This window comes from Sodiomyces alcalophilus, assembly GCF_042370955.1.
Source record: "Sodiomyces alcalophilus JCM 7366 unplaced genomic scaffold ACRALscaffold_7, whole genome shotgun sequence".
NCBI lineage: Eukaryota > Fungi > Ascomycota > Sordariomycetes > Glomerellales > Plectosphaerellaceae > Sodiomyces > Sodiomyces alcalophilus.
Window position 1 is genome coordinate 2860925 of NW_027263538.1, and position 21722 is coordinate 2882646.

The 21722-nt window shown below is 46.8% G+C and overlaps 5 protein-coding genes across 5 annotated transcripts; 3 read left to right on the plus strand and 2 right to left on the minus strand.

Moving 5' to 3' along the window:
• The first annotated feature begins 272 nt into the window (after positions 1-272).
• On the plus strand, positions 273-3209 carry ACRALDRAFT_2126729 (uncharacterized protein). The gene is made up of 2 exons (XM_071023919.1): positions 273-1331; positions 1385-3209. The coding sequence occupies exons 1-2, from the start codon at positions 718-720 to the stop codon at positions 3018-3020; spliced, it is 2250 nt and encodes a 749-aa protein (XP_070872839.1). The 5' UTR covers positions 273-717; the 3' UTR covers positions 3021-3209.
• A 311-nt stretch (positions 3210-3520) lies between these two features.
• ACRALDRAFT_1043946 (uncharacterized protein) lies at positions 3521-6014 on the minus strand. Its single transcript, XM_071015330.1, has 2 exons — positions 4242-6014; positions 3521-4187 (listed from the first exon to the last, which is right to left on the minus strand). The coding sequence occupies exons 1-2, from the start codon at positions 5868-5870 to the stop codon at positions 4155-4157; spliced, it is 1662 nt and encodes a 553-aa protein (XP_070872840.1). The 5' UTR covers positions 5871-6014; the 3' UTR covers positions 3521-4154.
• Positions 6015-6233: 219 nt separating this feature from the next.
• ACRALDRAFT_212166 (uncharacterized protein) lies at positions 6234-7423 on the plus strand (the record flags this gene model as incomplete). The annotated part of the gene is made up of 8 exons (XM_071023834.1): positions 6234-6286; positions 6467-6522; positions 6611-6677; positions 6713-6830; positions 6896-7003; positions 7048-7088; positions 7246-7263; positions 7384-7423. 8 exons carry the CDS (start codon positions 6234-6236, stop codon positions 7421-7423), a joined length of 501 nt encoding a protein of 166 aa, XP_070872841.1.
• Positions 7424-10073: 2650 nt separating this feature from the next.
• On the plus strand, positions 10074-12216 carry ACRALDRAFT_2029563 (uncharacterized protein; the record flags this gene model as incomplete). The annotated part of the gene is made up of 4 exons (XM_071020599.1): positions 10074-10109; positions 10152-10205; positions 10282-11265; positions 11359-12216. 4 exons carry the CDS (start codon positions 10074-10076, stop codon positions 12214-12216), a joined length of 1932 nt encoding a protein of 643 aa, XP_070872842.1.
• Positions 12217-13048: 832 nt separating this feature from the next.
• Positions 13049-15353, minus strand: ACRALDRAFT_2029564 (uncharacterized protein; the record flags this gene model as incomplete). Its single annotated transcript, XM_071020600.1, has 3 exons — positions 13049-13237; positions 13298-14996; positions 15058-15353. 3 exons carry the CDS (start codon positions 15351-15353, stop codon positions 13049-13051), a joined length of 2184 nt encoding a protein of 727 aa, XP_070872843.1.
• Positions 15354-21722: the final 6369 nt, after the last annotated feature.

Genomic DNA, 21722 nt, shown 5'->3' on the forward strand with positions numbered 1-21722 from the left:
AAGGCAATCGCCATCGACGCCATGTTATCATCTGTAACGGCTACAGCGTACGGGCCAAACCACGGCGGAGAACCGCCCGCTTTCTACCCAGCTCTCTCTCGCCTGCTATTTTGTCTGGGGTAAGTTAATCTTAATAATACGTTTTATTACATCTTGCCGTCGTGAGCCAAGCAGAGTAACACATGGCCAGACTGGCTCTACTCCGACCGATTGGGAAAATTCTCGGAGAGCTTCCTTTGGTTCCCCCGGGCCTGGCCGTGAGGGGGTCGGTCATACGAATGGCACGCGCGTCGTCTGGACCAGCCGGAGCATCCAACACAGGTGCCGAATGGCTGGAGAGGGCCAAGAGTTCCCTGCCGCATCGTCACCTTTCGCCCTCCCGCCCCATTCAGATGCAACCGTCCCCCACACGCGCGAAAGCATTTTCGATGTATATAATATGCAGCGCAAGATTGAGCAAGATTAGAGGCCTCAAGGGCGGGATGGGACCGGAGCGGGAATCCGACGGGGCCTCAAGTCCCGACATGCTGAAAAGAACTCAGTGATCAAGAGGGACACATCCTGCTCGAGTAGAGTATTAATGGCTGTGTTCCTCTTTCAGAGTCTCACGAGTCACACGATCGGTCAGCCAGACGAAGCCTCTCTTTCAACGTGTCGACTGATTAGCCACCGCTACAGAATACCCTCCACAAGTCCAAGGGCAAGATTCGGGCTGCCATGACTGGTAGAACGGCATGGTCCCCAGGGACCCCAGCTTTGCGGCTGATCCTTCCTCTCATGACCGCCCTCCTCGTATTTCTGCCGTCCGTGACGGCTGACGGTGTCGGCCTCCTGGGAGGTGGTAAGTGGATGTTCAATCCGGTCTGCGCAAGCTCCTGCCGGCGACTTATAGACGGATGCCCGTTGCTCTGTCTCGAGACTATTAACGGGACCGACTCGGTCCACCTGCCTACCAGGCCGCCAACGCCCGAGTGCCATCTCAAGGATGCCGCATACATGCGGACACTTGCCCTGTGCATCGAGCGCTCCTGCGCCATCCAGGGCGGCATCTACCTATCCACCATTGAGAAATATTGGGAGGGACACCTGGCCACGGTCGGTCACCTAGTCACGGGGGACTGGTCCCACGAAATGCAACCTATCCGCTCATATAGCGAGGCGCTCCGGCTAGCCCACCAGGACGTTGAGCTTATCGGGAGGGAGAACATGGCGACCGTCCTTAACCGGCAGCCCCTTAATCAGACAAGCTTAATCGACGAGACGGATTGGCTCAGGGGCTACAACGGACAAACATCGTTTCAAGAGGCCGAACTCACCCATGGTAGAAACAGGTAAGAAGAAGGATGAGAGGCGAAATGATTTGATGTATATTAACTGATGATAGTATCGCTATTGCCGTTACGACGTGCGCGATCCCCATCCTGTTCAGCCTCTTACGGTTCCTCCCCGCGTACTCAGTTACGGCGTCGCACCTGTCGGTATGGCTTAACCAGCCTTTCTGGGGCCACAGGTACCGCGTGCCTGTTGTGGGTAACCTTGGCACTATGCCGACGCGCGCGCAGGCTCTTTTTATCGCTTACATCCTCCTAACTAATATCGTCCTTGGTATCTTCCCGCTCCACCTGGTTCAGCCCCATTACCGGGCGCCGTCCCAGGAGGCCCAGATCGTCTGGATTATCGGTGACCGGACCGGTGCCCTCGCTATGGCTAACTTTGTCGCTCTCTTCCTCTTTGCCTCGCGTAATAATATCCTCCTATGGATTACGAACTGGAGCCACTCGACCTACCTCCTCCTCCACCGCTGGATCGGCTACGCCTGTATTTTGCACACCGTTATGCACTCCATCCTCATGCTGGCCCTGTACGACCGCTTCCGCAAAACCCTCGACACAGTTGTCCATCAGCCCCTGTGGTACTGGGGCATCGTCGCCACCCTCTCCCTCGTGCTTATCTGGCCCGCCTCTGTCCTGCCAGTCCGTCAAAAGGCGTACCAGTTCTTCCTGGCCACCCACCAGCTCCTCGCCGCTCTGAGTCTTATCACTACCTTCCTGCATATCTGGTACATCTTTGAGTGGGACTGGGGGTACGAGATTTGGGTCTATATCGCCGGCGCTATCTGGTTTCTCGATCGCGCCCTCCGTGTTATCCGTATCATCGCTAACGGCGGTGTGCGCACCGCTACGGTTATCCCTGTTGGCTCCGACGGCGAGTACCTCCGCGTTGATATCGAGGGCGTCGCTTCTGACGGCCATGCTTATGTCTACTTCCCGACCCTGTCATGGCGGGCCTGGGAGGCGCACCCCTTCTCCATCTTGTCATCCTACGCCGGGCCGGTGGCTACACAGGCCCCGCGACTGGTGCTGCAGGGCGACAACAACAGCGAGAAGACAGCCCTGTCTTCGAGCACAGGCCTGGAAAAGTCGGGAGGCTATATGGCCCAGCGGACAAGCAGCGCGGCCTCTTCTACTAAGGGCGCTGCTGCAGCCACCGGTCCCCTGCGGCCTTGTACGACGTTACTTATCCGACCCCTTTCCGGTATGACTAAGCTCCTGGCGGCCAAGGCGGCCGCTGGCTCTGTGTCGCTGCCTATACTCCTCGAGTCATCATACTATAGCAACCCGTCGGCGCGTAACCTAGACCGATGCGCGTCATTTGTGGGTATTGCTGGTGGCGTTGGTATCACCGCGGTCCTGCCTGCCGCCCGGCGGTTCGGCGGCCTCCGTACACGGGTATGCTGGGGGATGCGGTCGGATGACTTATTCCAGGCAGTAACCCCGGAGCTGGAGCGCTTATCGGCGGATCGTCCTGGGATTTTGTTTGAGACGAGTATTGGCGCGAGGCTGCCTATTGCCGATATTCTGAGGGATGAGCTGCTCCGCGAAGATACTGGGGACATTGGTATCATTGTGTGTGGGCCACCAGGCATGGCCGACGAGTGCCGGCGGGTAATTGGGGAGGTGGTGGGGAGTGGTAAGGTTAAGAAGGGGGTTATCTTTGTGGATGACGCCTTTAGTTGGTAGGCTCAGACTCATCGACGTGGCTATTCGTGGTTACGAAATGTGCTCAAGTTACGGGCTTGCCAAGGACTGTCTGAAATCAGAGAGTTAAGCTATCACTAGGTAGTTACAAGGTATGTATATAAATAAGGAAGAGCGTCAACTGACAAATCGTTGACTCTTATTTGAAGCGGAGAAATGCCCATGTACTTATACACAGCACTTCGTACGTTTGCCCACTAACTACATACATACCTACCATATTGGCTCTGTATTACACCGGTTCGTATAGAAAATTATGTACTTCCTATGGAAGTTTTTATCTCTGTGATACGCGGATAGTCTTGGCTCTGCCGATGTGCTGCATCTTTACCACAGGTTCTAAAAGAGAAAGAAAAAAAAAAAGACGAGAAAAAAAAGCAAAAGAAAAGGGCCAGCCGGGTAGTCGATGAGCCAAGACGCGCCGTTCCCCGAGGCCCTCTAAACGGGAAGTGAGCAAGTGGATGGCACCGTGTTTTCGGAGTCGGTATCAGGAAGGGTCCCTGAAGATGCGCGAGTGCAACGAGTAATAAAGGCACAACGTCATAGGTCTGTAGGGATTGGGAAGGTCCACTTGAAGGATGCAACGCGGCTCTCCTTGGTCGCTGTTGAAGGCGCACAAGAAAAGGGCAAATTGGAGCGGAGATCGCAGGTTCCAACTCCCCGTCTTCTCTAACAATGATATGCCTCGGTCTCGCAGGCGCCACAGCCAACGGCAGGAGATCTCGGATGTTGTTTTCTGTACTCCACCTAGCACGTGTTTTTCGAATCACAAGGCAATACAATTTAGAGGGCGTGAAGACCGCCTACGAAAGCACGCTCGATAATAGCCATCAACGTATGATGTCGATCCCTATGTCGGGGAGGATATAACACCAACGAAAATCCAGAAGTCTATGTACCAGGATGGATCCAATTAGAAACTGAAAGGTTGCCTTCCTATGGAAGTCACAAGATCCCCGTAGCTTTACCGAGGGACGGTGTGTTGCGGAGTAGAGAGGAGCAACGAATATGAGTTGTGCCAAGAGACAGTCAGGGGGGTTGGGGTTGAAAAACCCAGAAGATTGAAGCTGAGAGAGATCAATGTTGGATGAGACTTCGTCGGTTCCGTATCAGGCGTTAGATATATTTGTAAGGGTTCATGATCCCATTCTGAGAATAGAATTAGCAATCACGTTAGCGGTGGGGTCGCAGCATAAAACTTACGGGATCGTAAAGATTCTTGATATCCTTCATGAGGCGAACCATGGTGTCTGATCGGCTGTAGCCGATGAAATTCTTTTTCGCAAGACCGAGACCATGTTCCGCGCTGATGCTGCCATTCCTCGATTGAATCCATTCGTACACGAATGGTTCCAGAATCTGCTCGATCCTCGGGTCGTACCGTCTGACAGCGACGTTGAGATGAAGGTTGGAATCGCCCATGTGTCCGTACCCAACGACGCCAACAACCGGATATGTGTCATCGCTGCCTACCAGACCGGCGTTCTCCATCCGCTCCTGGGTCTCTTCAACGAGTCTGTATAGATCGTTCAGGGGAATAGACACGTCGTACTTGTAGGTACCTCCCCAGTGACCAAGGCACTCGGGAATGCCTTCCCGCCAGGACCAGAGAGACTTGGCTTGTGTAGAATCTTGCGCCAGGACGCCGTCGGACACGATTTCCTTGGACATGACATCTTCCAAAAATGATTCCAGCTTTTCGTAGTCGTGATCGCTGTTGGAGCCGCTGGTTTCGATGAGGCAGTAGAATGGATGATCCCCCTCCAATGGCTTCTGGCCTTGTCTAACGGCGTGGACAAGCTCCTGGCTCGTCGAGTCCATGAGTTCAAACGCGGAGAGAATCTCGGAAAGCTGCCCCTTGGCTGCTCTGAAAGCCTGCTGGACTTTATCGAAAGACTCGAGGCCAAAGAAGGCCACGTTGACAGCGCTGGAGCGTTGGGGACATATTACTGAGACCTTGGTGATGATGCCAAGCGTGCCCTCCGCGCCGATGAAGAGCTGCTTGAGGTCGTAACCTGTGTTGTTCTTCCGCAGTGTGCAGAGGTCCTCCACCACAGTTCCATCCGGCAAGACAGCCTCGAGGCCTAGAACGTTGCCGTGCAGGCTTCCATATCTCAATAGGCGCAAGCCACCGGCGTTGGTGGCCACATTACCGCCGATCTGGCATGAGCCCTTGGCACCAAGATCAAGCGGGAAAATATACCCTCTCTCGGCGAGGTACTGATCCGCAACTTCCAGGATGACACCCGCATCGACGACGAGGGTTCCGCTAACTTCGTCAAAGGAACGGATCGTATTCATCCGGCTCATGTTGATGATAATCTCATCGAACACGGGAACCGAGCCTCCGACAAGACCGGTGTTACCGCCCTGGGGGACGACGGCGAGCTTCTGTTCATTGCAGTATTTCAGAACCTCGCTCACTTCCTTGGTGGAAGCAGGCTTGAGAACGAGCCGGCTCTCGCCACGATACTTGCGCATCCAGTCTTCATTGAATGGTTGGATGTCGCTTGTTGCGTCGGTCGTGACCCCGTCAATGACTCCTGCATTTCCGAGGAGTTTCTTGAAGTGAGCGACGTGGTTCTCCGTGAGCTGAGCGAAGCTCGAATCTCGGCGTAATTCTGGATAGGAGTCGGAAGTGAGCTTGATATTCTTCGCATCGGCACTTGAATCGACGGCTCGTCGACCAGTACTGGTGGTGAAAAGACGCAGTGATGCAAAATTCTGAACCCGCGCTGGAGTACTATTTCGAATCAGACGTGGAGACACGGGCAGTCTTTGGGGGCGAACGGCTCTCAAAGCTGGCAGCAACGCCGATGGGCGAGGAGCCATGGTCAATGCCGAGGGTGAACAACTGGGATCGTTGTTCCGAATACGACTGGCTTCAAGACGTGCTTTGTGGTTTGCAGCGCGCGACAATGCGGGTGAGGTTCAGAATTTCGGACCCTGGAGATTTTCCCGTGCCATGAACGCGACTCTCTAGGTAATTACGCTAATAACTAGGTAGGCCGTTATAGTTTTTTGTACATATATATGTACGTACACGTGCACTGCCGAAGCGACATTGGCTTCGATCTCAGGCCCAGGGATTCCTTGTGCGTACCTTAGTGCATATATGTACTTCGTATGTATTCGTAAGCCTCTTACCATTATGTAAGCCATTAGTGGCCTATCATTCACCGACACCGATTGAGAATGAGCATCCAAGATTTCTCCCTGGGCTTTCATAGCGCGCTACCTGGTATAACGTGAGCTTACTCTGCTATTTAGTCACAACGTACGGAATAGAATGGCTGATATACATACATAGGGATTCTTTAGTATAGACGAGTCAGCCTTATTCTTGTACCTAGCTGATTACCCACGGGTATTAGGACTCGATCTGCGCGCTTATAAGCCGACACCGTGCATGGTTGAGTTCGAGTTAGGTCGAGTCGAATTGCCCAGACGTTCTCGAGCCGCCAGCCATCTCCTACGGCAGACTGTACACTATAGTATCACAGGGGAGACGTGTCATACGTACTACTTCGTAGGTATGTTATAGGTACCTACGCGGGAGGGGGTGGTTATAGGTCAGAGCTTGAACAGAGGATTTTGCTCTGACCAGAGCCAGGTCAGAGGTACAACTATCAACATAATGTTCTAAGACTGTCGACAGTCTGACCACTGACCAGCGATCGGGCTCTGACCTATAAACCCCCAAACCCGCGTAGGTACCTACCTGACTTCTTGTCATCTTATTGTACCATGTACCTACCTAGGTACGCATTGGAAGCAACCTTGACGTCTACTGTTCCTTTCTCCGGATTCAAAAGTCTACGAAATACCCCATAGTTACATGACCACTCTGACTTCAGGTGGTTAGGTGGCTCAGAATCTTGACAGGAGAGTATTTCAAGTCTTGTTCTAGAGTTTGTTCTGAGCAGCAGGACGGACAGCCTTCTTGGCCCCACCTCCACGGTCATGTCACTACGTTGTACATTAGAGACTGACTACGTTGTACCTACAGTGTACACTAGGTACCATCCAACCCCTGTTTAACTGTCTGCGGTGTACTTACGGATCCAAATAAACCAATGGTATCACGATAATGAGCGGAGTAGAGTACAAGTAGATACATTGAGAGCAGGGGTTTTTCTATATAAAATACAGGGGTTTAGATGTACCGAACCAGGGGGACTCAGTATCCTGTCAATCCACCTTGTAGCTCCTTACCAATAAGCAAGTAACTAACCGCGTTAATAACTTTATAGGAACTGCGTCCTACGCAGCGTATATTATATACTTTATATGGCTGCTTTAAGCATAGGGCTAGTTATATATTATGAGTACCACTATTTGCAAGCGGCCTGTCTACTATTTGCAAGCGTCCCAAACCCAATTAGGAAGGTTACGCGAGCCCGCGTAGTAGTCTGCATACGCCACGATCTTGGCTGCAGATATCCCGTACAGATATATTAAATCACGACAAGGTTTTCTCTCCCTTGCTTATTACAAATGTCCGTTACTGTAAATTCACTGCTTATTTTAACCTCCTTGCATAAAGCTCTAGTCAAGAAGAATACACGCTATCGTGATGGAAAAAGTGGTGGAAAAAGCAGGTAGAAAAAGTGGTGGAAAAAGCAGGTGGAAAAAGTGGTGGGAAAAGAGGTAGGAAAAGCAGGTAGAAAAATTTTCAATATAATAGTTATATAAGCTTATCTGTCTAATAATAAGGCCTTATCTATATGAATTAATAAGACCTTATCTATGTGAAATGATAAGCCCTTATCTATGTGCAATAATAAGCCCTTATCTATATGATAATACGTGAAAATTTTTCACCTCCTTTTCCACCTCTTTTTCCACCTCTTTTACTACCACTTCTCTACCACTTTTTCACCACTTTTTCTATCTCCAGGACATAATACATTTTAGGGTACTTTGACATAATAGAAAACAGGTCAGAATAGCTGCGATTTTGTAGTCTTGGGCATTAAGTATAAGTTATAGTGATTAACGCCTGTCTTATACAAAACGTCTATTATAATTATACGTTGTACGTACCGGTACGGGACATCTGCAGCCAAGATCGTGGCGTATACAGACTACTACGCGGGCTCGCGTAACCTTCCTAATTGGGTTTAGGACGCTTGCAAATAGTAGACAGGCCCCTTGCAAATAGTGGTACTTATATATTATACATTGCACGTTATAGTTATTCTTATCTTATCTAGATCTTACGTTATTAATTAGATTATATAAGGCCCGGGTATATTAGTATAAGTACATTTCGAGAGGATATATTACTTACCTAATATGGCAAGTAATACAAGTACCTTTAATATAATTAAACAGGGGTTATATAATACGTACTATATAACCCCTGTTTTATTATGTTTAAGGTACTATCGCAGTTTACCCTTTTAGGAAATTCAAAAAGGTTTAAGAAATGTACCTTTACTAACAGCACCTGAATATATATAATATAATATATAACCTATTCGTATATTATATATTATCCTGGATCCGATTCTAATCCCTAGTTAATATCAGGTTCGAATAGCGAAATGCCAGCTAAAATAACTATCCGGTCCTCGAGCAGTCCTAAAAAGAGAAGAAGGACGAGGGCAAGGACGAGGGCAAGGACGAGGGCAAGGACAAGGGCAAGGACGATATTAGTTATGTTAATACCGCGTTAAGGAGCTATAAGTTAGACTAATAGGGTACTTAGTCCCCCTTATTCGGTATATCTAAAGCCCTGTATTTTATATAGAAAATGCCTTCTTTTAATATACCTACTTATACTCTATCCGCTTATTATCGTAATTCTATTAGTATATTTAGATCCGTAAGTATACTATATATAATTAAATAGGGGTTAGAGGGTACTATCTAACCCCTGTTTAACTGTCTACGGTATACTTACGGATCCAAATAAACCAATAGTATCACGATAGTAAGCGGAGTAGAGTATAAGTAGATACATTAAGAGCAGGGATTTTTCTATATAAAATACAGGGGTTTAGATATACCAAACCAGGGGGACTTAGTATCCTGTTAATCCACCTTATAGCTCCTTACCAATAAGCAAGCAACTGACCGCGTCAATAACTTTATAGGAACTGCCTCCTACGCAGCGTACCTACGTTATATACTTCGTACGGCTGCTTTAAGCGTAGGGCTAATATAGGGGCGTTGTATGTTATACTGTTATTTTATCTAGACCTACACGTTATTGATTAGATTATATAAGGCCCGGGTATGTTAGTACTGGTACGTTCAAGAGGATTTATTACTTGCCTAATAAGGCAAGTAATGCAAGTACCTTTAACACAATTAAACAGGGGTTATATGGTACCTACATACACTAGTAGCATGGGTGGGAAGTGGGGTCGGCCGGGGAACCTCCCTGTGCAGCTGTGGCGTGGGCATAAAAAGTACTCCGTATCTACGTAGTGTAGTTACGAAGCACGCTTACGAAGTAGGTACCCAAGATAATAGGTAGTGATCAGGTATTGGGTATTAAGTTGTTTCCTCCCGGGCAACGTCAAGTGCCTGCCAGCTTATCGTTCTGCCGACGCCCACAAACCAAGCTACTGAGATCAATTTCCACTCCGGTCTCACTCCTCCATTACATTCTTTGCCGTCGATACTCGAAAACCAGGGCCGTAACGACAACGTATTCCATCAGACCCCATCGGCCGCTTAAGCATCGCCCACACCGCCGTCGAGCAGCCCCACCCCTTTTCTCCGCTGGCAGACCAGACCCATCTAGTTATACCCAAGCGGAGTCGAGAGCTTCCAGGAAGCGCTGTGCCCATTATTCGTATCCAGCTGTGTATACCAGATTGAGCTGCTTCCATCTATATCGGCGCAACACAGGAAATCCCCCTTTTTGAACTGTTGATACCACGCTCCCTGCCGAGGTACTCGATTGTCTGGGGCCGCCGCATGACTACGACCTAGCGAGTATGGCCTTTGCGGAACCGCAGCAATGGATCACGGTCCAGCAGAAGACTTTCACCAAATGGCACGTTTCCCCCAGGGCTGACGATGCCCAAGCTCCCCCGAGACGACTATAACCGGCCGGTATGCTGACCCGTCTGTTCATTTTCTAGGCTCAATACAAAGCTGGAGGCCCGGAGCCTTGAGATCAAAGACCTGGTGACAGATCTTAGCGACGGCGTACGTTCATTGCTCTGTCATATGCGCAAATCCCTATACATATTATGCACATTCGGACTGAATAACAGCCCCCCAGGTCATTCTCATTCACTTGCTGGAGTGCTTGTCCCACGAGTCCCTCGGGCGATATGCGTCGAAACCCAAATTGCGCGTCCAGCGCTTCGAAAATGCGAACCTGGCACTCGACTTCATCAAGTCCAGAGGAATACAGATGACAAATATTGGTGCCGAAGATGTCGTGGATGGTAACCGGAAAATCATCCTGGGCCTAATCTGGACGCTCATTTTACGCTTCACCATTAGCGATATCAACGAGGAGGGTATGACAGCAAAGGAAGGCCTCCTGCTCTGGTGTCAGCGCAAAACGGCATGCTATGATGAAGTTGACGTGCGAGACTTCAGCGCCAGCTGGAACGATGGACTCGCCTTTTGTGCCTTGTTGGACATTCATAGGCCCGATCTGATCGACTACGACGCCCTGGACAAGTCGGACCACCGGGGCAACATGCAGATGGCTTTCGATATCGCGCACAGGGAGATTGGCATCCCCATGCTCTTAGACGTCGAGGATGTCTGCGATGTCGCGAAACCAGACGAGCGGTCGCTGATGACTTACATTGCGTACTGGTTCCATGCCTTTTCTCAGATGGAGAAGGTGGAGAACGCCGGCCGGCGGGTGGAGAAGTTCTTCAATAACATGTCGGGGGCTTGGGAGATGCAAAGCGCATACGAGAGGCGAATGGAAGAGTTATTGCGGCAGATTCGAATACAGACCATCCAATGGCAGCAGGCAAAGTTTGAGGGCACTTATATCGACGCCAAAGCGCAAGCCAACGAGTTTGCCTCCTTCAAGCGAGGCCGGAAGAGGGAATGGGTGGCCGAGAAGAGTGAGCTGGCCACGCTGCTCGGCAATATCAAGACGAAACTAGGAACATACCGCCTGCGGCCATACGAACCTCCGGCGGAGCTGTCTCTCGAAACCATGGAGAGGGAATGGGGTAATCTGTCTAAAACCGAGATGACGAGGGCGCAACTTATCAACGAAACCATCCGAGAGCAAGTGCCCCTCCCCCTTTCCCCGCCCTTCACCATCAATCTGCTTTCTCAATGTCTTCTGACCTTCTGACGCAGTATCAAAAATCTACTCCGAAAGTCCTTTGCGGATAAGGCCAATGACTTTGCCATGGCCCTGAACACGATGCAACTCGCCATATCTGGCTTGGACGGCGACGTGGAGGACCAACTCCACCATGTCCGTAAACTCAGTGATAACCTGTCTCCGCTGGACAAGTATCTGGAGTCCATCGCGGCTGTCGACGCGAAGTGCCAGGAGGCTAATATCGAAGAGAATGACTTTACCACGTACACATACGATGAGCTCTGCTACGAGCTCGGACTGGTCAAGTCGTCGGTCCAAAAGAAACTCTCTTTCCTCGAGAACCAGATGGTGGCCCGGAACATGACCAACCTTACTCCGATACAACTAGAAGAGTTTGAGTCGGTATTCCGTCACTTTGACCGGGATGATTCGAACACTCTACAGGAACTCGAGTTCTCCGCTGCACTGGCGTCTCTGGGACTTGTCTTCTCAGAAGATGAGATGCACGACTACTTTCTCGAGGCATCACACGGGCGAGACCGCGTCACGTTTGAGCAATTTATCCGATTCATGGTGGACGTCACTGAAGACCAGAACACCGCAGAACAAGTCTTCCAGTCATTTCGTGAGGTGGCGGACGGGAAGCCGTACGTTACCGAGATGGATCTGAGACACTCCCTGGTGCCGGATGAAGTGATCGACAAGCTTGTCAACGTCATCCCACCACACACAGGGCCCGATATGGCCGGAGACCGGGGACTACCTCAATACGACTACATTGCCTTCATGGATAAACTTATCAGCGACACGAGTGGTCAAGGCGTTTCCGATGCGTCGCCAGGGGTGCAACAGGAACTGTCAAGGAAGAGGGCCAGTAACACACCCAAAGGAAACGTCAACGGCTTTCATTAGGGCCCGCTCTTAGATCGTTTACGACCACCTTCACTCCTTTTTATAAAGTTCTTTTCTGCGTATCGATATCCCGGCCCGGGCAAGTCTGGACAAAAATACGAACTCCTGATCCGTAATTTATCATTGGCAAGCATCATCAGTCATCTGTGTTTTAACGGACTCGGGGAGTACCTGGCGGGGGCGAGTCATTCAGTCGACAACAGCAGTGATGGGCTGACTGGTGTCATTAGATGCATAGCTTTAATCCTGTAACTTACGAATAGAGAGAACCCGATTTGTCTCCAACTCTACCACATCTCGATATCCTAAACACATCTATAGGGCAATCGAGTATGATGTCTGTCCCAAATAACCAGTCTCTCCTCATGTCCTCAACCCATATCACTCATGCACCTACCAACTGACAACACTATGTAGTTTAGCTGGGCTTGCCATCAAAAATCGACGGCCCTCGTTTCTTTCGCCGTCCATGGCGAAAGGTCTTAAATATGTTTGTATATACGTATATACTTTACGACGGATATACATATATCTCGATCAGGTTCTCCGAAATCGGAGTTACCCTCCCATGTCACCTTATTCGAACAAAAAAGTCTTGACTGACGAGAAACGCACGTTGCCGGCCCCACTCTATAGTAACCACTAAAGCACCCCCAAACGCAGGACGCCCGCGAACCAACACCACGGTGTTATCCAGGGTAAAATCTTCTGGTCGTCTAGACACAATGAAGGACGAAAGACGTATCAATCATGCAAGTGGACATTATTTCTTGAGACAGGGACACAAACCCGGAGATGAATGGGCAAAACGAATGCCATCGAGTTAGGTGGTTTACACGGCAGCTTCAAAAGCGTCCCTTTCCTTTAATGCATTCGCTAATCTCCGGTAATCGCGGAGCAGTTCAAGAACCTCACTCAGTTTGAGGTCGCCGGGATTCTGCAGCTCCATGAACCTTTGGTTTGGCGGATTGATCTTGGGGACTTCCTTGGGCGGAAGCGCTGGCGCTATGTCAGGAAATGCCTAAACACCATTTTAGTTGACAAAGATGCCCTTAGATAGAAGTGGGTATGTGAAACATACGGCTGCCAGATCGCCTCCTTCCACCGACTTGGCCGAGTCATCCTTTGCGGGTACTGTGTGAGGGGTTGACGCGCGCCCAAACCCTCGCATGACGCCCATGTTGGACAGCTTAACCATGGGATTGAAGGAATTGCCAAAGTTACGAACCGCATTCTCAAGTGGGTTCGTGGGGTTGCTGGACGACGAGGCGACGGGGATATGCTTGTCCTTGGGGCTCTCAATGCTCTTCCTTTTACGGAGACCATTGGCAATGTGTTCAGGAGCCTTCTTGCTGCTCACGGGACCGGACACTTTATCATTCGTCAAAGTCGAAGGCTGCGACACATCGGGGTCATTTGTGCTCTGGAAAGAACCAGTGAGGCTGACTTGCCCATCCTCATCGAGCGGTGGCGTGCTAACCAACTTTCGCGCGTCGTCCAGCGTCTTTGGGACGACGAGAGCGTGCCCCATAACAGTGGGTGCTTCCTGGGTCTCTCGAAGCTTGCCTAATAGAAACTTATAGCTATCCCCAAGGCTGTTTGTAATATTCTTCAAGCCCTGATCGGCCGTTGTAAAGACAGCATCGCTAGCAACGCCGAATGCCTGCGCAGGCGTGTTCACTAGCTCGCTGAGTCGCCGGTTTCGCGCTTGCATTGCTGCTCGCAGGCTGGATGCTGCTGAAGAAGACGGGCCCGGCCTGCTCGTTACTGCGCTGCCACTGCTGGTCGCGACGGTGCCTTCGGTAGATTGGGTTATTGCGGAAGAGAAAGCGGGCGGAAATGTATCCGTCTTTGACGATCCCGAAGCGCCTTCCTTGGGTCGGCCTTGTGGCAGTTCATCGGCACGAAGAGTCGAGAGATCCACGGTCTCGAGAAAGCTGATGGCGGCCTCGAGATTCGTCAGACAGTAGGCCGTTTCTCCCGTTAACTTGGGCTCCCATCTGAAACGCTGAATGAATCGCACATCGCTGATAACGTGCAAGCTTTCGGGTGGGAGGGTGATGAGGGTGTAGATCAACATGGGCATGATTTCGTCGGCTGAGGCAGCGGGGTGGAAGTGAGCCAGAGTATCCACGATGCTCCTGTGTGCGGCCTTGAGTTGGTTGAGCTTGCCCAACGGATACCGCTTCTCATTCATCAAAATCAGGTTGTTTCTGGCCTGATTTAGCCATTGTCGAATCTCCCCGCCTTTTCGCGACGCTGCAGAAGGGCCTTCAGGGGGGTCTTCGCCCAAATCAATTCCAAGGTCGGCGGGCCCAATTCCGACTACAGCCAGGGCGGCCGTCTTCGACCTCAGCTTGTCATCCTGTGCCTCGTCCTGAGTGCTGCGGTGTCGATATAAGCGATTATACAGACCCTCACATAGTCTCCTTTCAACAGCCTCCTCGAGCATAACCCTCCTAGCTTCCAAAGCCTTCCTAGCCCTCTTCTTGTCCACCAATTCATCTGCTGTGATCATTTGCTGCTCCGCTTCCGAGTTCGCATGATTTTGGGTCTTGTCTTTGACTCCAAGGGATGCAGCCTTGGCCCGTAGCCTGTTCGCTGGTGACGGTCTAGACGAAGGGGCGGGGGACATGGTTCGGTTCCTTCGGGACGCCATGGCAGAGATATGGGTATAGGCATGATTCGACGCAACTTGGTAAAAGTCCTGGAAGAGCTGCGCGATCTTTTCAATCGTAGGGGGCGTTTTGTGAACTTTGGACGTAAGTGACTCCACGAAGCTGCCAGAAGAGTTTCGTCAGCTTCGTACGGATTAAAACAGGATTTTGCGGCATGCCTCACCCGTCGGTCAGGCTAACGAGCTCAATGGGCAGATCATCAAGGTCGATGGAGCCCCTGCCCGGATCAAGGCCATCATTGCTATCTTCTGCGTTGTTCTCTTGATGGGTTTCAAACGCATCGGGCGCATCTTCAGAGGGGGTGGCATCGGCCAGGTGTCCTGTGGCTTTGCTGTCATGAAGTCCACCGTGTCTCTTCGAAACGCTGATAGAGGCAGCATTGATACTGTGGCTGGTTGAGGGTTCGGCGCGAATAGGACTTGCCTGCGATGATTCGCTGGACAAGGTGTTGGTGGCCATCGGAAGCGTTATGGTGCAGGTGGCGGAATCAGCTTGAGAGAGAGTGCGCCGTGGGGATTTGAGCCAGTTCAGGGACCGGTTGTCGCTGTGAAATCTCGGGGTCATGGGATGAAAGGTCGAGTGGTGGCACGCCTCAAGCGCTGGGAGTGTGACGAGATGAATGTCCGAAGGGGGGGGGTGGGGGGGGGGGGTACGTTAGTACACCTACGCAAGGATTAAATACACCCCAACCCCTGTTTAATTGTGCGTAGTGTACCTTACCGGGAAAATGGGGTGTAAAGGTACAGTTATAGAACAGCTGTTAATAGCTGCTGGACACTGGTGGACGATTGCGTTATTGTGCAACTTGGTAACCGCTAGTACAATTAGGGACTCTCTGGGGAGACCTCACATTTCCATAGAGGGACCTCACACGTGATATTTTTATGGGGCCATGATAGCCGCTTAAGTACCGCACCTCTTTTCATGTACACGCCTAACTGTACGTTGTACTGTACTGGTCTTACACACTACTCGATATTCCCTAAAGTCAGTGATTTTTTAAGGCATAAGCAGCCTAAAACTGGCCCTCAAGTCATCTGGTACAGGGAAGAAAAGGGGTATAGGAATAGTAGTACTTACTACCTAGATTCGAAATCGTAGCCACGGAAGTACTTCGTACTACCTAGGTACCTATAGCGGGCACCGCGGGAATAATCTAAAAAATATCCCTGTACATAAATGGAAATATGAAGTACAGGTATCTACTCAAACTATATATATAAATTGTATGGGATATTTAGGGAGCTTCACGGCTTTGTTATAGCCCCACAAAATGCTATAAAAATGTCACGTGTAAGGTCCCTCTATGGAAATATAAGGTCTCCCTAGAGAGTCCCTATAATTATCTGCCTATCTGCCGTTGCATAGCGTTATAGCAAAAAATACCTTTTTAAATATCACTCTATAGTGGGTAATAGGCTTAGGCCTTAAGTATAGGAATTAGAGATACTTATTAATTATTAGATTAATAGTGGTATAGTATATCTACCCGTAGCTTATATACTTAAAGTTATCTATTCGACCTTTATAACTATTATAATCCTTATAACTATTATAATTCTTTAAGCGAATTCTATAGATTTATAGATTGTAGATTATAGATTGTACCTATGTACGTATTGTAGATTGTAGATTACCTAATTAAGCCTCCGGAATAAGAGGCTTGATTTTTTTTTTCTATTTTCTTTTTCTTGTTATAACGGTAGAAAACTCTATAACGGTTAGCCTATCCAGTAACTATTGTTCTGATAGTTACGATAATTTTTTTAGTAATACTTGCTAGCCTGCATAACTATGAACAACTATATCTTCCTCTTATATCTTCCCGGTAAGGTACTTACGGATCCAAATAGACTAATACTATCGCGATAAGGAGCGGATAGAATATATATAGATATATTAGTACTATACCTAGAAAATAAATATACCTATATACGGTATGGTACGATATACGAAACCTCCTATAAGTCAGGGACTTCCTAAGTCCTCCTAAGTCCTCTAGAGTCCTCCAGGGACTTCCTAAGTCCTCTAGGGACTTCCTGAGTCCTCTAGGGTCCTCCTGAGTCCCCCGGGACCCTAGGTAGACCCACGGACCTCTAGGTAGGCCCACGGACCTTTAGGTGGACCCATAGACCTCTAGGTAGGCCCACGGACCTTTAGGTGGGCCTATAGACTTTTAGGACCTCCGGAATAACCCACGGACCTTTAGGACCTCCGGAATAACCTACGGACCCTCGCTTATACTTCGAGGGTCTGGATACTAAATTAGTAGCTTGAATAAACCGTAGGAAAGGACTATATATATTAGGCTGCCCGCCTCCCTCTTCCTTTCCTTTTTCTCTCTCTCTCTGTATCTTACTTCTATAGTCTTTATAGTCTTCTATAATTTAAACTGCCTCTTTTCCTTTAGATCTTCCTCTTCCGTTCTATCTCTTCGTGGCCGTTATAAAGGTTATAAGCCCGGAAAAGCAAAGGAATTTCTAGATCCCCTCTTCCTTCCACCCTTAAAGTCCTTTTTAGGTAATTTCTACCCTAAATCCACCTTTAAAGCCCTTTTTAGGCCGCCTTTAACTAAATCCACCTCTAAAGTCCTCTCTAGGCAGCTAGTAACTAAAGGCCACCTCTAAAGCCCTTTTTAGGCCACCACCTTTTTCCCCTTTTTCCCCTTTTTCCCCTTTTCCCTTTTTTCCTTCCGAAAAAACGGAAAAATATTATAGCGGGACCCCGTTCCGAATAGTTAAGTCTTAGCATCTATACCCCCTACACACTAGCTATACCGCCCCACTATACCCCTGTAAAGGCTGTGATATTATATGGCTTATAAACCCTGGTCTCTAAAAAAGCCAATCTCTCCTTCGTGATATATAAGAAATGGCTCTACTTTTTTAATATCTGTGAACTATACTACTACGTGGCCCCACTCTTCCCCGCTTTAGACCCACTTTTCACCCCTATATCTAACCCCTTAGGTAATTAGAACTAGAAATCGGGTATTTCTATTTCCCCCCTTCTAATACTAGCAAAAAGACCACCGTTTTAAAGCTAGGAAGATAACTAGTAAGGATTTTATCCCCACGGTTAAGAAACTGTAAGGCAGTGCCGATTTTCCTTTCTGGAGGATATCTATATACGCCTATTTTCCCTATAAAGGGAAGTTCCTAAACGATATAACTAAACCTTTTTAGAATCCCTCTTAGAAGTAGAAGGAAGACTCTCTTAAGGCTGCTAGTGAAATACTCTCTACCCTTTCTAAAGGACCTCTCGCCCAGGTTTAAGGCCTAGATACGGCCCACGAAGTCTAGGAAAAGCTTAAAGGCCTATATAAAAGGAAAGGCTTCTAAGCTGATTTTAATACCCTAGGAACCTTCTTTAATAATTCTCCCTTAGACTATAAAACCCTCGAATCCTTCCTATATAAGGTTTAAGAAAATCTGATAGCTCTGGAAGGAAAGGAGATTTCCTTTCCTAATAAGGTGATTTATACGTGGATTCTTAACGCCCTCGATAAAAGATACGACTCTATTATTAACTAGATTACTTAGTCCCTTTGTTATAATATCCAGAGTTATATACTAGATAAAATCGTCACTAAATTAATAGACGCCTCCCGGAAAATAAAGCGTTCCCTAGTAAATAACACTCTCCTCGTTAAAGGGTCTAAAAAACCCTGGAAAAAGACTAAGGGACTGTTTTATAAGAACTATAAGAAACCCGGCCACGTCTCCTCTAACTGCTACTTCCTTTACCCAGATAAGGCTCCTAAGGGCTGGGTTATAAAGGAAAATACCGGAAAAAAGCAGCAGAATCGGGTCTCTAAGAGCACTAAGTCCTCCTCCTCCAGGGGCAGATCCAGGTCCCTAAATCCCTAGTATAAGAAAAGGGAGGACGCTATTATGGCTCTCTTAAAGAACTAACTGCTTTAGACGCTTATAAATAATAAGGATTCTGTGAATATAATCCTTAAAAAGTAACCTAAAGAACCCGAAGAAGAAGAAGATGAATCGATCACGTTTAAAGACGTCCTCCTAAACCCGGAAGCCGAGGATATAATGGACGTTAAAGAAGTGAGATAGTCGAAAGGATTTTTAGGATTTAGGCAGAGAATAGGCTTAGTTTGGACTTGAATTTTTGTATAGATAGCGGAGCTACCTCTTATATAATAATAAATAAATCTCTTTTCTTTATATATAAAACCACTACTAGGCTTGCTAGTTAGGGTAAAGCAAATATAATAAAGATAATAGGCGTAGGAAACTGTATTATAAAGTTTAAAGATACGGGAAAAACACTGTTTTTAAAAGAGAGTGCCTTTATATTCCTGAGCTAGGAATTAATATAATAAGTCTCCTAAACCTCGATAGTAAAGTTAGAGGTTTATTAGGTAATAAACAGCTTATTCTTTTTAAAAATGAAATAGTAAAAGAGTCCCTTTATATATATATATAAGAGCTAGACTCTTTAGAGGACTCTACTAGGCTATAGTAAGGCCAGTTATCCTAAAATATGGGAATAAAGAAATCAATATAATAAAGGAAATCCTATAAAGATCAGAATAAAGAAACCAGAAAAGTCTAGACCTCTAGAAATAAAGAGACTAAAATAATAAGAAAAGAACCGTAAAAATAAAAGAGACTATATAACTATAGTATAACAGAATAGGCTATATAAGCCCTGTTGCCTTGAAAAACTTATATAATAATACCTCTTTTTTTAAGGACTTTAAAGTATTAGAATGAGAAATCATAGATATAAATAGCTGTGATGCCTGCCGTCGTAATAAGGCTATTATACTAGCTAATAAAGATTCAGTTAATAAATACAAAGACTTCTCCTACCTAGAAAAGGTATATATGGATCTCTGCGGCCTAATAGAACTAATAACCTATAATAAGAAACGCTGGATTCTACTAATTATGGACCGTTCTACCCGGTTCCTCTGGGTAAAATTACTGCCTAATAAATCAGAAGTAACCGTCGTTCTAGCTATAAAAGAGTGGAAAATACTAGTAGAAAATAATAATTACGATATAAGAATAAAAGAAGTAGACACTGATAGTGGAAAGGAGTTTATAAACGCCTCTTTTAAACGCCTCTTTTAAGGCGTAAAACATAATATAAAACCACTATATACCTATAAGACCTAAGGCTTGATCGAACAAGCTATCAGAACTATAATAGAAAAGGTTCGTAGCCTGCTTTTCTACTTAGGACTACCTAGATACCTTTAGGGAGATACTGTATATTTAGCAGTATATATATATAACAGGACCCTAAATTCAGCTATAGGCTTTAAGACCCCTTTTGAGATGGTTGAAAAGAAGAAACCGAATATAAACTATATTCGGGTCTGGGGCTCTATAGCCTACTATAAAAACAACGACCCGAACCAGAAGAAACTAGATAGCAGAGCTATTCGTGGTGCCCTTATCGGTTTTAACGATTATAACTATAAGATATATAACCCAGTCTTAAGAAGGATCGGTTGGTTTAGAGACGTATATATACTTGAAAATCATTTTATACACTCTTCCTCTTTAGACCTAAATACTAGTAATATCTCTCTCTAAGATGAACAGGTTTCTAACCTAGAGCCTTATTAGCTTCTAGAAAAAACTATACAATAATAGGTCTTAAAACGACCCTTTGAGTCTATCCAAACTGAAGAAGAAAATAACAATAACTCATAAAAGAAATCAAGGAGTCTATAAGCAGTAATAGGCTATAATAACCCAGATAGACCTGTACACACCGGCCATTCTAGTATATAAGTTGAAATACCTTCGAAACCGAAGTTAGCTTTTAAAGACTATATATCAGTTGATGATGAAAATAATAAGCGCTTATTATACTTAATAGAAGATACTACTCTTAGAAACCTATAGTTTTAAATAGAGCCTTACTACCTCTTAACTGTAAACTCTCTATCAGAACCAGCTACCTATAAAAAGGCTATGCAAAGCTTAGATAAATCAGAATAGATAGACGCTATGGTAGCAGAAATAATAGAACTAGAAAAAAGAAAGACCTGGGATTGAATAACTATAAAAGATACGCCCCTTGATAAAATAAAGGAAAAATATAACGTCCTAGGCGGACGATAGGTCTATAAAATAAAACTAAATAATAAAGGAGAACTAATAAAATATAAAGCAAGATGGGTTATATAAGGCTTTAATTAAGTACTCGGAATCGATTACTTAGAAACCTTTTCTATAACCTGTAGACCCGAAATATATAGACTTGCCTTCCTATTAGGCGTTTCCTTGGGCTGGAAATTCAGGCAGTTCGACGTAATAAACGCTTTCGTATATGCCGATATAGATACTCTGATATATACCGTTCAACTAACGGGTTTTGAAAAACAAGAAGGGAATAGTATAACTATCTATAAGCTAAATAAAGCTTTATACGGCCTGAAACAGAGCCCTAGACTCTGGTATAACTTCCTAGTTAAGATCTTTACTAAACTAGGTTATAAAGTCTCCGAGTTTAATAAAGGACTCTTTATATATTATAATAAAGGAGACCGAGCTATATTCCTCTGCCACGTAGATGATATCGTGGTTATAAGCCCTTTAGATACTATAATAGATCACTTTTATAAAGAGATATCTAAAGATATTTCACTAAAAAACTTAGGTGAAGTATATACCTTTCTAGGCAACGAAATAAATATAAATATAACTAAAAAGACACTCTCTATAAGCTAACTGCTATATACGAATAAAATACTAGAAAGGTATAATAAACGAGCTCTTAAAAAGGTAGATACCCCGTGTATTTATAAATAGGTCCTAATACTAAACCCTGAATAGGCGTTAAAAGAAG

Bases quoted from the DNA above. Each gene is read 5' to 3' on its own strand.
- ACRALDRAFT_2126729 (XM_071023919.1), top strand. From the start codon at position 718: ATGACTGGTAGAACGGCATGGTCCCCAGGGACCCCAGCTTTGCGGCTG. The intron at 1,332-1,384 runs GTAAGAAGAAGG...AACTGATGATAG, and splicing joins CTCACCCATGGTAGAAACAG to TATCGCTATTGCCGTTACGA.
- ACRALDRAFT_1043946 (XM_071015330.1), bottom strand. From the start codon at position 5,870: ATGGCTCCTCGCCCATCGGCGTTGCTGCCAGCTTTGAGAGCCGTTCGC. The intron at 4,188-4,241 runs GTAAGTTTTATG...TTCTATTCTCAG, and splicing joins TCAAGAATCTTTACGATCCC to AATGGGATCATGAACCCTTA.